Source organism: Gobio gobio, assembly GCF_949357685.1.
Source record: "Gobio gobio genome assembly, chromosome: 22".
Taxonomy (NCBI): Eukaryota; Metazoa; Chordata; class Actinopteri; order Cypriniformes; family Gobionidae; genus Gobio; species Gobio gobio.
The window spans coordinates 10878669-10892419 of record NC_137118.1 but is presented as its reverse complement, the minus strand read 5'-3'; the positions used below and the strand labels follow the sequence as shown (position 1 = coordinate 10892419).

Sequence of the window (13751 nt, the reverse complement as noted above, 5' to 3'; positions counted from 1 at the left end):
ACACTCACCTAAAGGATTATTAGGAACACCATACTAATACTGTGTTTGACCCCCTTTCGCCTTCAGAACTGCCTTAATTCTACGTGGCATTGATTCAACAAGGTGCTGAAAGCATTCTTTAGAAATGTTGCCCCATATTGATAGGATAGCATCTTGCAGTTGATGGAGATTTGTGGGATGCACATCCAGGGCATGATGGATCCATGTTCTCATTCTGTTTACGCCACATTCTGACTCTACCATCTGAATGTCTCAACAGAAATCGAGACTCATCAGGCCAGGCAACATTTTTCCAGTCTTCAACTGTCCAATTTTGGTGAGCTTGTGCAAATTGTAGCCTCTTTTTCCTATTTGTAGTGGAGATGAGTGGTACCCGGTGGGGTCTTCTGCTGTTGTAGCCCATCCGCCTCAAGGTTGTGCGTGTTGTGGCTTCACAAATGCTTTGCTGCATACCTCGGTTGTAACGAGTGGTTATTTCAGTCAAAGTTGCTCTTCTATCAGCTTGAATCAGTCGGCCCATTCTCCTCTGACCTCTAGCATCAACAAGGCATTTTCGCCCACAGGACTGCCGCATACTGGATGTTTTTCCCTTTTCACACCATTCTTTGTAAACCCTAGAAATGGTTGTGCGTGAAAATCCCAGTAACTGAGCAGATTGTGAAATACTCAAAATTGCTGAAATCACCTTTCTTTCCCATTCTGACATTCAGTTTGGAGTTCAGGAGATTGTCTTGACCAGGACCACACCCCTAAATGCATTAAAGCAACTGCCATGTGATTGGTTGATTAGATAATTGCATTAATGAGAAATTGAACAGGTGTTCCTAATAATCCTTTAGGTGAGTGTATAGTGACATAAGACCTGGCTCTGTGATGGCTCTCTAGCCCGTGGAAAGGCAAACCGGTTCTTAGAAGGCTCGTCAGTCGAACCAACTCAGAACTGGCACTAGCTCTGAACTAGCACCTGGTTCATTCTGGTGGAAAAGGGGTATATTAGGGTGAGTAGATGGTGACAGAATTTTCATTACATGTGTTTTTTACGTTTTTTTTTTTTCTCAACACCATGCCTAGACGTTTCTAGCGTGCCTAGTAAGACCTTGATTAGCTGTTCAGGTGTGTTTATTTGGGATTGGAGCTGAACTCCAGAGGATTGGACACCCCTGTTGTAGAGGTTAGTGCATTAGAAAAAGAACAAAGGGATTTTAATGTGTTGTTGGGAACATTCGTTCTAGATGCATTCTGATTGGTTATTGCTTGTGTTATGACATCAGCAAGGTCATTTTGCTCTCTCTCCCTCTCCCTCTCTCTTTCTCTCCACGTCTCTATTCATTCTGCTTTCTCTTTTTCTCCCCATAACCTTATCCTGTCTTCACTTAGCCTTAAATGCCTCCAATCCATGATTCTGATTTAGTGGGCCATTAAAAAGTTTTACAGCACCAGGTGACATCATGGGCCAGTCGGATGTGTTAACGAATATGAATCTCCTGGGCCTCGCAGAGAAATCTAGTGTCCTCTCCAGGGAAGAAGAATTCCCTTGTAACCGATCCCTTGGGTGTGAGGTCTCAGCAGCTGTTCTGACACAACAGGAGACAAAATTCCCACCTAATTACTCTAATTAACATTTCTTTCCCTTAATGCATTTAATTAAATTGCTTCGGTTCAATCTATCGCAGCACTTTAATTTCGCCAGAGCTCTCAGCCCAAGCTTTTAAACTCTTAATAAGACAGTATATCAATATTTAAGACATTCTTGTCCTTATAGTGGAGTTTATTGCTTCCACAAACATCAGCCAAGGTGGTCAAATAAGCAAAAAACAGCTGTGTGAGTGCATATACACTACATGCGTGGGGGGTCATGTTGTATTTTTGTGAAATGTTTTATTTTTACTAGGTATCATTTTATGTTATAATATCTGTTCAGCTTTTCCTTCCAAAATAAAGCAACGTTTGATTAAAGTCCATGTTTTTATGCGCATCGTCCATCTTTCATTGTAACGCTATGCAAAGCCCTTGCAAAAACAGTAATGGTATTATTGAGTGAGTCATTTGAATGAATCACTGAACCGATTCAAGCATGAATTAATTTAGGAACAAAACAAGTGTCTCTTTATTGAAGACGTCCATATGCTATGCCCTTCCCTCCATCTTGTTTACTCAGATGTACGTCATTGCTTACGTTGCACGAGCCAAGTCATTGAAACATTCCCTCAGTTGATTCATTCACTACACTGATTCTTTAAGGAAGGCAACTACTCTGTGTTGCTAGGAGACACAGTCATTTGAAACTATTTTATTTGATGGCAGGAAAATAATCAAGGTAATATTGTCTAAAATGCAAGTTACATAATATTAAAGGATTAGTTCACTTTTAAATAAACTTTTGCTGATAATTTACTCAGCCCCATGTCATCCAAGATGTCCATGTCTTTCTTTTTCTGCAGTCGAAAAGAAATTAAGGTTTTTGATGAAAACATTCCAGGATATTTCTCCATATAATGGACTCCAAACGGTTCAAGGTTTCAGTGCAGCTTCAGAGGGCTTTAAACGACACCAGACGATGAATAAGGGTCTTATCTAGCGAAACGATCAGTTTCTGTGAGAAACCGAGCAGTATTTATGCTATTATTTTACCTCTTATCAGACGAACGTGATAATCTCTGAGCTCAGCCATAACTTCCGCTAAGTGAGGTCAAATACGAGCGTGGTCATAGATATATTGATCGTAGATTCCTCATTCTATTGATCCGTGCAGGCGCTAATGAGGCATCTACGTATGCATCTATGACCACGCTCGTATTTGACCTCACTTAGCGGAAGTAATGGCGGAGCTTAGAGATTATCACGTTCGTCTGATAAGAGGTAAAATAATAACAAATACTGCTCAGTTTCTCGCAGAAACTGATCGTTTCGCTAGTTAAGACCCTTATTCATCGTCTGGTGACGTTTAAAGCCCTCTGAAGCTGCACTGAAACTGTCATTTGGACCTTGAACTGTTTGGAGCCCATTAAAGTCCATTATATGGAGAAATATCCTGGAATGTTTTCATCAAAAACCTTAATTTCTTTTTGACTACAGAAAGAAAGACATGGACATCTTGGATGACATGGGGGTGAGTAAATTATCAGCAAAAGTTTATTTAAAAGTGAACTAATCCTTTAACTTCTTGTTTATTGAACTGTGGGATTGAATCTCAATAACGTCCACCAGACACCACTACAAATGGCTGTCCCCTCAAATAGCGGCATATTTAAAGGGATAGTTCACCCAAAAGTGAAAATTACCCCATGTTTTACTCACCCTCAAGCCATCCTGTGTATATGACATTCTTCTTTCAGGCGAATACAGTCAAGAGTTATATTAAAAAATGTCCTGGCTCTTCCAAGCTTTATAATGGCAGTGAATGGCAGCCCAAAATTTGAATTTTTCATTTTTTTTTATATAACTCCGATTGTGTTTGTCTGAAAGAAGAATGTCATATACACCTAGGATGGCTTGAGGGTGAGTAAATTATGGGATCATTTTCATTTTTGGGTGAACTATCCCTTTGTCGGACACATCCCTGCTTTCTGGAATACCCCCCTGATCGACATAGCTTTTGGTTACCAGATAAATCGTGTAGGGATTATTTTCACCAACAGAGAGTTATCAGTTTCAAGTCATCTATTCAAATTAGTCACACACTAACTATTTATGTCAATTAAAGTAATACTGTTTTGTGTGCTATAATGTAACCCCTCCTGTTCAAACCGCCCGCTCCAAGCAGGACTTGAACCCGGGTCCGCTGGCATGAGTCGGACGCTCTAACAAGGAGGCTAAAGGCTGCAACCTCTAGCGTCAGTCACTAGAGCGTCTTTTGAGATCAGGAGTGAGATTTACTCGCACAGCAACTACTAGCTGGTCTCCGTTACACTCACCCCCTAAACCTCACTCCCATCCGGGTCACCGCACCATTGTAACTCCCTCTTTCTGGTTTGTTCTTTTCGTTTCGACCTTTCCGGGAAGGACCACACAGAAACGTAGGCTGAGCTAACTCATGTTAACTGGACTGAAATACATGAAATGACTTGAAAAAAATGTGATATACAGCTCACCCGTAATGTAACCCCTCCTGTTCTAACCGCCCGCTCCAAGCGGGACTTGAACCCAGTTCTGCCGGCATGAGAGTCAAACGCTCTAAAAAGGAGGCTAAAGGCAGCAACCTCTAGCGTCAGTCGCGAGAGCAACTTCACTAGAGCAACTCTTGAGATCAGGAGTGAGATTTACTCCCATAGCAACTACTAGCTGGCCTCCATTACACTATAACAGGGCGCTGCATTGTTTGTTTTGCATCTAATTCAACAATAATCAGCTAAACAACTACACTTACCATTATATTTCCAGAAAGCAAACATAAAATACACTCTAAAAAAAAAAAAGGTTCTATATTGCACCAAAAATGGTTCTTGGCTCGTAATCATAGGGGAACCTTTTTTAGTGCTATATAGCACCAATTTTGGTTCTTCAGCGGTTCTTCAGAGGTTCTTCACCGGTTCTTTGACTAAGGTGCTATATAGCACCTCTGAAGAACCGCTGAAGAACCACTGAAGCACCAAAATTGGTGCTATATAGCACTAAAAAAGGTTCCCCAATGATTACGAGCCTTTTTTTTTTAGAGTGTAACATTTGAAATGTTTGTTTTACTGTATACAGCATATTTGCAGTTTGTGAAAATGAATGTCATCTGGATTGTAGAAAAAAATGACTTACTGGAACCCTAAACATTACACAAAATAAAAATAAATAAAGTGTAGAGATAGTTCTGTCAGCTGATTCACTCCTACCAATAGGAATACTACTATCACTGCATATCTATATAAGGGCTCCTTCTGTCGTCCAGTCAAGACTTGGCCTTCTGATATTCCACTTCAATCAGACACATTTCTTGAATTATGTTGTTACATTAAATTATTATCATTAAGAAGTTGAACATTAATGATATCGCTATACCTTGTATTGGTTATGTATTGTTTACCCTAAGGGGGGGTTATGCTAGGTTATCGCTGCTCTTATCCATGCTAGGCTTCATGGGCAGGGAGTTCTTGCCCAGAACAGAACCCACCAATCCAAAATGTATGCTAATCATCTTTAACAATAGTGCTCCTGACAGTATGTTGTCCCCGTTTGTCACTAATAGATAATAAGTGAGATTTCAATTATATTTTGATCACTAGAACTAGAAAAATGTCCCGAGATTATATTTCAGAAATCTGGTCACCTCAGTTGTCTTTAAAAAGCCCCTAAAGATTTTTTTTTTTTTTTTTTGGAGTTTGAGTTTACTATCCCGAATAGATTTACTGTCTGCACAAGAAAGAATTGTTCTAGTGCCGTTGTCTCTTAGCTCATGATCACCAGCTGACTCACAGCGTGTTTTTAGCGACTTCTTTGTTCTCTCGCTGACGTGCTGACGACCTCCTCCTCGAAGAGCTCTGCAGGTGCCTCAGACAGATTTATAGCTGTAATAATCCACGGAAATGCTCCTGGAGGTAAAACCACACACTATTTCCAGTTCTGAGAACTGTTCCTAGCCCCTAACTGTGTGATGCAATATACTGAGTGAGTGTATACTGTCTGTGGCATATTCACGCGTGAATTTCAAAAATGCAGGGGAAAAAAACTCACAAATGCTGTGCGTTATGAAAAAGACAAGTAAACAGCGCCTCCTGGAGTTAACTACAAAAGTTATACCACAAAAGGGAAATAATATTGATGGTGAGGTACATGTTCGGTTGTCACTCTTGAGATTCGACACAAAATCACGCTTCTTAATCACACTGATTAATGTCAGCTATGTAATTAAGACTCAAAGGTGTGTGGTAGACCTTAAAAGAATATTCCAATTACAAGTTAGCTCAAAATATTGTCGGCTTGTCTCACAGTTAAACAGATATGCATTTACAGAGTTATGAGGCAAACAGATAATCAGACCTTCATATTTTAATGAAATTGCTTACAATCCCAATGACACAGTTGTGTTCAACTTGCATGATTACGAAAACAACATTCTTAACATATCATAAAGGGTCAAATCATCTCGTTCCACTTCCATAAATACAGTCAGTTACACTAACTAAACTAAGAAGACAGATTATATAGACTATTTGTGACCCTGGACCACAACTTTGTTTTAATTTTTATTTATGTATATATTTTTTTATACATCACATGAAAGCTGAATAAATAAGCTTTCCATTGATTTGTTGGTTTGTTAGGATAGCATAATAATATTTGGCAAATCTGGAGTCTGACGGTGCAAAAAAATCAAAATATTGAGAAAATCGCCTTTAAAGTTGTCTAAATTAAGTCCTTAGCACCGCATATTACTACTACTAATTAATTTTTTATATATATATTTACGGTAGGAAATTTACTAAATATCTTCATGGAACATGATCTTTACTTAATATCCTAATGATTTTTGGCATAAAAGAAAACTCGACCATTTTGACATTTATTGTTGGCTATTGCTATAAATATACCTGTGCGATTTATGACTGGTTTTGTGGTCCAGGGTCATATTTAAAGTATAAGATGTGTCAGGCATGTCACAAACAGAAAAATTGCTCACACAAAAGACATTATTAGAGACATAATACAAATTTAGCACTAATAAGAGGGACAGAGTTTAAACATAACGGCATTTTAACAGTCAGATGATAATTTTTTGTTGTTAGCCCGTATGGAAATCCACACACTAACATACACAGGCACTGACATTAAGGCATATACTGTAAGATATACAATGAAACATTGTATAAAGAGCTGCACACTTCACCAATGTACAGTAAAACTAAGGTACTGAAATCACTTTTGGATATTATGGGCATCATGCATTTAATGTATGATATAATAATACAAAATTGATAATTGTATTTTTTTTTTTAGAATTTAATTACTGTAAACTAATATTAGGGACTTTTTCACAATTAATCTGCTGATTTTGGCATGAAATATGTGAGTTCTACACTAGTTCTACAATCCTTTTAGTTTCAAATTTGCAAAAAGAAAGAAAGAAAAAAGGTAGCCTATAATAAAACATGCAAGGTTTGGGAAGTGTCAATCTTTGCGTGGTCTAATTCTGCAGAAATCAAGAGCTTTCTTGCAGGCACGGATTCCATGTTCGCCTCTGTAATTGACTTTATTGACCTCTAGTGGCAGGTACTGGTACTATGAATAACCGTGCAAAGTGTACAATATGTGTGCGTGTTTACAAGAGCTTATGACAGATTCAGCAATTTGAGGAGAGCCAATGCTAAACACAGACAGACAGGAAAAGAGCAGTGTGTTCAGTTACTAAACAGGTGTTTGGGCCTTTTTTTAAAGCCTTCGGTTTTAAACCACACTCAGACTGTTTCAGAATCAGCTCTACCTTTTAAAACCAAACTGAACAAAGTCTGTTTACACAGGGAGAAAGCTGATCCAAAACCAGATCTCCTGCATATGCCCCAGAGGTTAGAAGATGTTTCGGTTATTTCTCATGTCCGTTGATGTTCTCAGGAACCTGACCCTCCATTACAGCTCGTTTAGACTCTAGAATCTGAACCCAGACACAAAGCAGGTGAGTATAGAGGTATAGCCTAAAGCAGGGGTCTCCAAACTCGGTCCTGCCGCCTGTACCATGATGGTAGTTTAACAAACTCAGGGTTACAGGATTAGTTTAGAGTTGACAAAACCAAAACAATCTATTCAGGCTTTGTTGGTCCCATGATGCTGATCATCAGCTTTCTCTGTCAACTCAGGCTTTGATCCTGAGTTTAGGAGTTTAGCTGTGACATCAGTAGTGAACAGCCAATCACGCTGTGGATCAGTAAAACTGAGATTCACTTCTCGCGAGAGAAGCAGCGAGATTCATTTCATTCTTCTGCAGAATATTACATGATTGATAAATATTAAGAATTTAAACAAATTTACACAGCAAGAAGAAAAGAGCTGTCTATAAAAGAGTACAACTTTAAGAAAATATTCACTACGTCAATGCAAGTCAAAGTTATGAAGTTAGATTAGTTGATATATAGAGAATTAAACATTTAAGCTTGCATGTAGTAATTTTTATAGCTTTATTTATTGATTTTAAAGCTTATTTGTATAACTTTTGTATAGGCTATTTATATTAATTTCAACTAAGTGCCTATTAATGATTCATTTACTAAAATGAAAATGAAGTGTAATTGATTACGGGTATAATAATTACATAAATTATATCTAAATCATTCAAAATTATTATTATTATTATAAATAAGCATTGTTAAAAGCCAGACACTTTAGTCTTTAATAGGCATTTGCTATGTAGTGACCTTTAATTTGGAGTAGAAACAGGGGGAGTGACTTTATTGCATCAGAGGTGTGTCACTTTGCTCACAGCTGATTGGTCCAATTTCAGTTTGATCTCTTATCCAGAACATAACCTGCCCTGGAGCAGGTTAGCTGTGGAGCGTAAGTTACTATGGAGATGAACACAGCTAAAAGCCAAACCATTTTAATGGTACCCAAAACCCAGGATTAGCACAAACTAAGCTTAAACATATCTGGCTAGCCAGCTAAACCGGCTTCATGGTATAGGCCCCTCGAGAGCCGATGTCCTGCAGAGTTTAGCTCCAACCCCAATTAAACACACCTGAACCAGCTAATCAGTGTCTTACTTGGGACTTGGGACTGGTTTATTTGGGGTTGGAGCTAAACTCTGCAGACCAGCGGCCCTCCAGGACCGAGTTTGGAGACCCCTGCAGGCCTAAAGTTAACACAGAGGTCTGTGTGTGTGTGTTTGCGGAAACTCACCTGGAAAGTTCGACTAAAGGCAATGAGGGTTTGCATGTTGGTGCTGTAATAGCCCAGAACATAATCCCCTGCCAGCAGGGGGAGCTCATTTTTAATCTGGACCTTAAATAGGAAGTGCAACACTCAACATGCAGTTTTAAACAACGTTCATGTTTTAAGTGTGACTGTAAAGGAATTCTGTAAACAGTCAATACTTTATAACTAACAACAGTCATCAGCTACACTTTAAAGGGAAGACCTGTTCTCAACACTTAAGAACTTTTAGTCTGCCATACCGTCACGACTTCGCCGTTGGCAGCCACTTCATCATCTTTGACCCATGCGAAGGTGGAGTAATCAGAGGCACTTTTGAAGCCAATCTGCACGCAGAGATATAAATCACCTCTAGTTAGTGACCCGCTTTGTGATACAGATCTCCTTTTTGTCTCTTTCTGTGTTTTTATTCATCCATCAAACTATTGTTTTGTCTCTTTCTCTCTCCCTCTCACCTTGTACAGTCCGATCCAGTCCCAGGTTGAGGACTCAAAGTTTTCCAGGATGGTGTAGGTGAATGTGGCATCTTCATCTGCACTCCAGTGTCCGTCCACTGTCAGCGTTACTAGAGGCGACTCCAACTTTTTCCTCATCTACATGAAGACATCAAAGAGAGATACGGTACATTATATTTTTGAATGTCATGTGCACTGAAACCTTTCAGTGTAGAATGTTATTATAATTAATGATTACTATAAGGATGTTTAGTTCAATTTGATTCATAGTGAAGCCCATTATCATCTTATTGATAAAATATTCATGTAATGCATAATTCATACCTCCAGATTGAAGGTCCCAATGACGGGTTTGTGGTCACTGACCCCATATGAGACATCACAGGTGTACATGTCCTGCATCACTTTAACAGGATACTCATCATCGTCAGCTGATGATGTTGATGTTGTCGAACTATTCTCATCCTCTGTCTCTATTGCTTTGGGTTTTATCCTCCACAAGATACGATCCGTCCAGGCAGGTTTCCGCTTTTTACCACTAATCATTGACCCATGCAAAAAAAAAAAATAATAATAATATTCATGTAAATGCACAGTGAGGTTGTAGTCTTGGAGAACTTAACTTTGATAGTTTTTGATAAAAAAAATACAGCATAAATATAATATTGTGAAATATTTTTAGAATTTAAAATTTAAAAATATATATTTTATATACATAAACAATATTTTATTCCTGTGATGGCAAAGCTGAATTTTCAGCATCATTACTCCAATCATGTGTCACATGATCCTTCAGAAATTATTCTAATATGTTGATTTTGTGCTCTAGAAAAATTTATTTTATTGAAGACAATTTTACTGCTTAATATTTATTCTGTGATGAATAGAAAGTTCAAAAGAACAGCATTTGTTTGAAATAAAAACAGCTTTTGTCATATTATAAATGGCTTTACTTTTGACAAATTTAATCCTTGCTGGATAAAAGTATTAATCGAAGAAAAAAATAATTACCAACCACAAACTTTTGAACACTGTTATAATTATTTTACATTTTTTTGAGTCATATTAGTCAAAGTAAAGATAGTTGAGCCGTGAGCAATGTAATGGACTACAAGTAACGTAATCAGATTACTTTTTCAAGTAACTAGTATGCATTACTTTTAAATTTACAACAAAATATCGGAGTTACTTTTTCAAATAAGTAACAAAGGTACTTTGTTTTCCTATTCATTGACTGACAGCTCTCCTGTCCCCATGTTGAGAGAAATAAAATAAGTGCAGAGGTGTTAATTTAAAGGGGTACTTCAGCGCTGGGAAGATGAATGTGTATTTAAACTGGGTCATTTATGTAGTAGAAATGTGGAATTATTTTTGAATTTGGTGCCTTCTAGACTGAGAAAAGATAGAAAATGTATTTTTGTCTCATGTGGATAAAAGTAGGGATGCACCAAATCCAGATTTTTGGGGTTCGGCAGAATACCGAATCCACTGGTCAAGATTCGTCCGAATCTGAAACCGAATACCGAATCCTACACCCATCCTCAGTCCATTATCACAGTATAAACAGGTTAATGAAGTAAACAACGTCCACAGCAGTTTAGGGTTGCTATTGACCATTTAACCGTTAACCGAAAGTAAGAACTTTGACCGATTAATACTATCTGTTAAACGGTTTAAATGTTTTTAACGCTTTTTTTTATTTATTTTTTTATGCATGGTTAAAGGTCCCATGGCATGAAATTTTCATTTTATGAGGTTTTTCAACATTAATATGAGTTCCCCTAGCCTGAATATTGTCCCCAAGTGGATAGAAATGTTGATCGGTGTAAACCCGAGTTCTGGCTGTCTCTCTCTGCCTTTGAGAAAATGACAGGCCAGACTAGCCAATCCTGAAGTCTCCTGGTTTGACGTCCAAGCAGGAACGGTTACCTCCCTTTCCCCCGCCCAGAGAATCTGGCACGCCCATGCAAACGCTCGAGAGATCATGGGTTGTGAACCAGTGAACGCTGGCAGTTTCTCAGTGTTTGGATGTACAAATGAAAACAGAAGTCTTTTTTCAGTTCCTTCTGATCTGTGATCAGTGATTTCTTATGTGTAGCTAATTATTTATTATTCGTGCACACACTGCGGCTTCTTTCTCTCTCGACAGAACGGTGTTTTCGTGTTTTCTATCTTGTGAGTCAGTGTTTTTGTACGTCCTCGTCGCGTCTATCTGTTCTAAAATGTGCATACAGTCGTTTCTGCTCAACATAGAGGGCCACATCTTTACAGATAAACCTCACACACGCCGAAGCTCCGGTGGGCCATCAACATCCCCGACCCCCAGTACTGCATCTGGCCCACAGCGGAGGCGCCTTACGCGGCGCGAGATTAAGCAGAAGGGGGGTAAGCGTGAGCGTATCCGGCTAGGCTAGGCTAGCCAGCTTTCCCCAAATAAACTGGATTACATTCGATTACTGCTGTTGTGTCTTTGTTTGCGCTGTGTACTCAATGCGCGTCACTGAGGCTTTTCATATGATAGGAACATGTCTAAAAATAATGCTATTATCAACACTTACTCGTAACTCGTTCATCTCGACAGCTGTAATGGTACTTTGCATGTGTTACAAAGTTGGTAATAATGATGAAGACGGACTTGACGTGACTGGGACTCGTGTTTATTCAGAACTCTCAGAAACAAACACAATAAACTCGCGCTGACAGACAGCGCTCTCATAACTCATTAGTTACTATAAATAACTTTGTTAGCAATCGCTCTGTCTCCGTGATGTCCGGTTCGGGAACGAATCATTCTATTGAACCGGTTCTTTTTAGTGAACCGAATCAGTTCACCAAATCGGACTGAATCGTTCTAAACTGTTCGCGTCTCCAGTCAGCGCTGATCCATAATTTACTAAAGTTACTAACTTTCTGACATGAGTGACAGTCCCTCCGACTAGAAATAAACTAATAACCTGAAGTATATGCTGTAACTACAACAGCACTGAACTGAGACTGACAGAACTGATGTGAAGTGAACTCAGGTCCATCCGTCTCTCTGGCAGCAGCTCGTGCCTGCTCGTGCCTCGTAGACCTTGTTAAAGGGGCCAAGATGGCGTTCATCCGTGTAGACACGTTTTGAGGGGTGTCGTCAGGCAACTCTGAGTTGTACATGAAACTAAGTATGATAACCCCGATATATTTTCTTGATGATTAGTTAAAGTGCTCCTCTTCTATTGTGAAGCTCGCCAGGCCCATATGGGTAAGAAAAGAAATCGAGAAAAGGCTTATCTGAAAGTAACCGACATGGCGACTGAGGAAAGCAAAGATAGTGACGAAGTTTCTATGGATTCTGAAGTGCTGCTTGCTACACCGCTTCCGTGCACTCCGTGTAAAAGTCCACCCGAAAAAAAGGGTAAATTGAAGGCCAACATTGATGAGAAAATCGATTCACTTCTTGTGGCTGTTGCGGAACTTACATCGAAGTGTGAAGGCACATTTCAAAGAGTCGAGTCCATGGAAAAAATAATGGAAAATACGGCGTCTTCTATCTCCGCTCTTTCTACCACAGTAAGCAAACTGTTACTAGAGACCACGTCCCACAAGGAGAAGATTTTGAATCTGGAAAAAAATGTTGCCGCGTTGCAGCAAGAAAATAAGCATTTAAAGGAGACGTGTATGGGAATGCAGAATTACAAAAGAAGATGGGATCTCAGGATTTACGGGGTAAAAGAAAGTGGTCTTGACAGGGAGAACAACACACGAGATGTTGTAATCAAGATTCTTTCTAAAGTATCTCCAAAGATTGCGCAGAAATTTCCAGATGTGGTGGATTCGGTTCATAGACTGGGACAGAAAAGAGGTGATGGTCGCCCTAGGGTGATAATCATACAGTTTGCTATGCGACTCTATCGGGACACAGTGTGGAGAGATGCCAAAGACAACCAATACCTGAAAGACAACGGGCTACACATCAAAGAAGATCTGTCTTCGGAGGAGAGAGCTGCAAGAAAGAAGACATGGCCATTGGTGAAAAGAGCGAGGGAAGAGGGCAAAAGGGCCGGCTTTCGAGGAGGTTTTGCCTTCATTGAAGGGGTGCGCATTAATGTTCCAGATGTTACCTGAATGATTGGATTCTGACTGCTATCTTGCAAGGAACATGAAGAAAAAAAGAAGAAAAAAAAGGGGAAAAAATCGGGAACGTTGCAAGTTTGAATGTTTCAATGTTTCATGACTTCTCAGTATTCACTTTCTCCAAAGTTTATTCTCACTATTCTATTGTTTATTTAGTTACCTTTTGCAACGGCAGATTTTAAGTTTGGTAAGTTTAAATTTATTTCCTTAAATGTTCGAGGCATTCGCGACGCCATCAAAAGAAAAGCTATATTTCTTTTCGGAAGACATACAGATGCTCAAGTACTTTTTTTTCAAGAGACTCATTCTTGTGACTCTGATGCGAATTTTTGGAAAACC

At 39.1% G+C, this 13751-nt stretch overlaps 1 protein-coding gene across 5 annotated transcripts in view; it reads right to left on the bottom strand.

The window, feature by feature from the left end:
* Positions 1–5955: 5955 nt before the first annotated feature.
* inpp5kb (inositol polyphosphate-5-phosphatase Kb) overlaps positions 5956–13751 on the bottom strand; it is a 29044-nt gene continuing 21248 nt past the window's right edge. For 3 of the 5 annotated variants that reach the window (XM_079805286.1, XM_079805288.1, XM_079805284.1), the window contains 5 exons: positions 9624–9837; positions 9300–9437; positions 9087–9170; positions 8812–8913; positions 5957–7573 (listed from right to left, as the gene is read on the bottom strand). In XM_079805286.1, the coding sequence (XP_079661412.1) occupies positions 7505–7573; positions 8812–8913; positions 9087–9170; positions 9300–9437; positions 9624–9837 (607 nt within the window). In that variant the 3' untranslated portion in view covers positions 5957–7504. Of the gene's footprint in view, positions 7574–8811; positions 8914–9086; positions 9171–9299; positions 9438–9623; positions 9838–13751 lie in introns of all 5 variants that reach the window. The other 2 variants (XM_079805287.1, XM_079805285.1) reach the window with 1 other exon arrangement.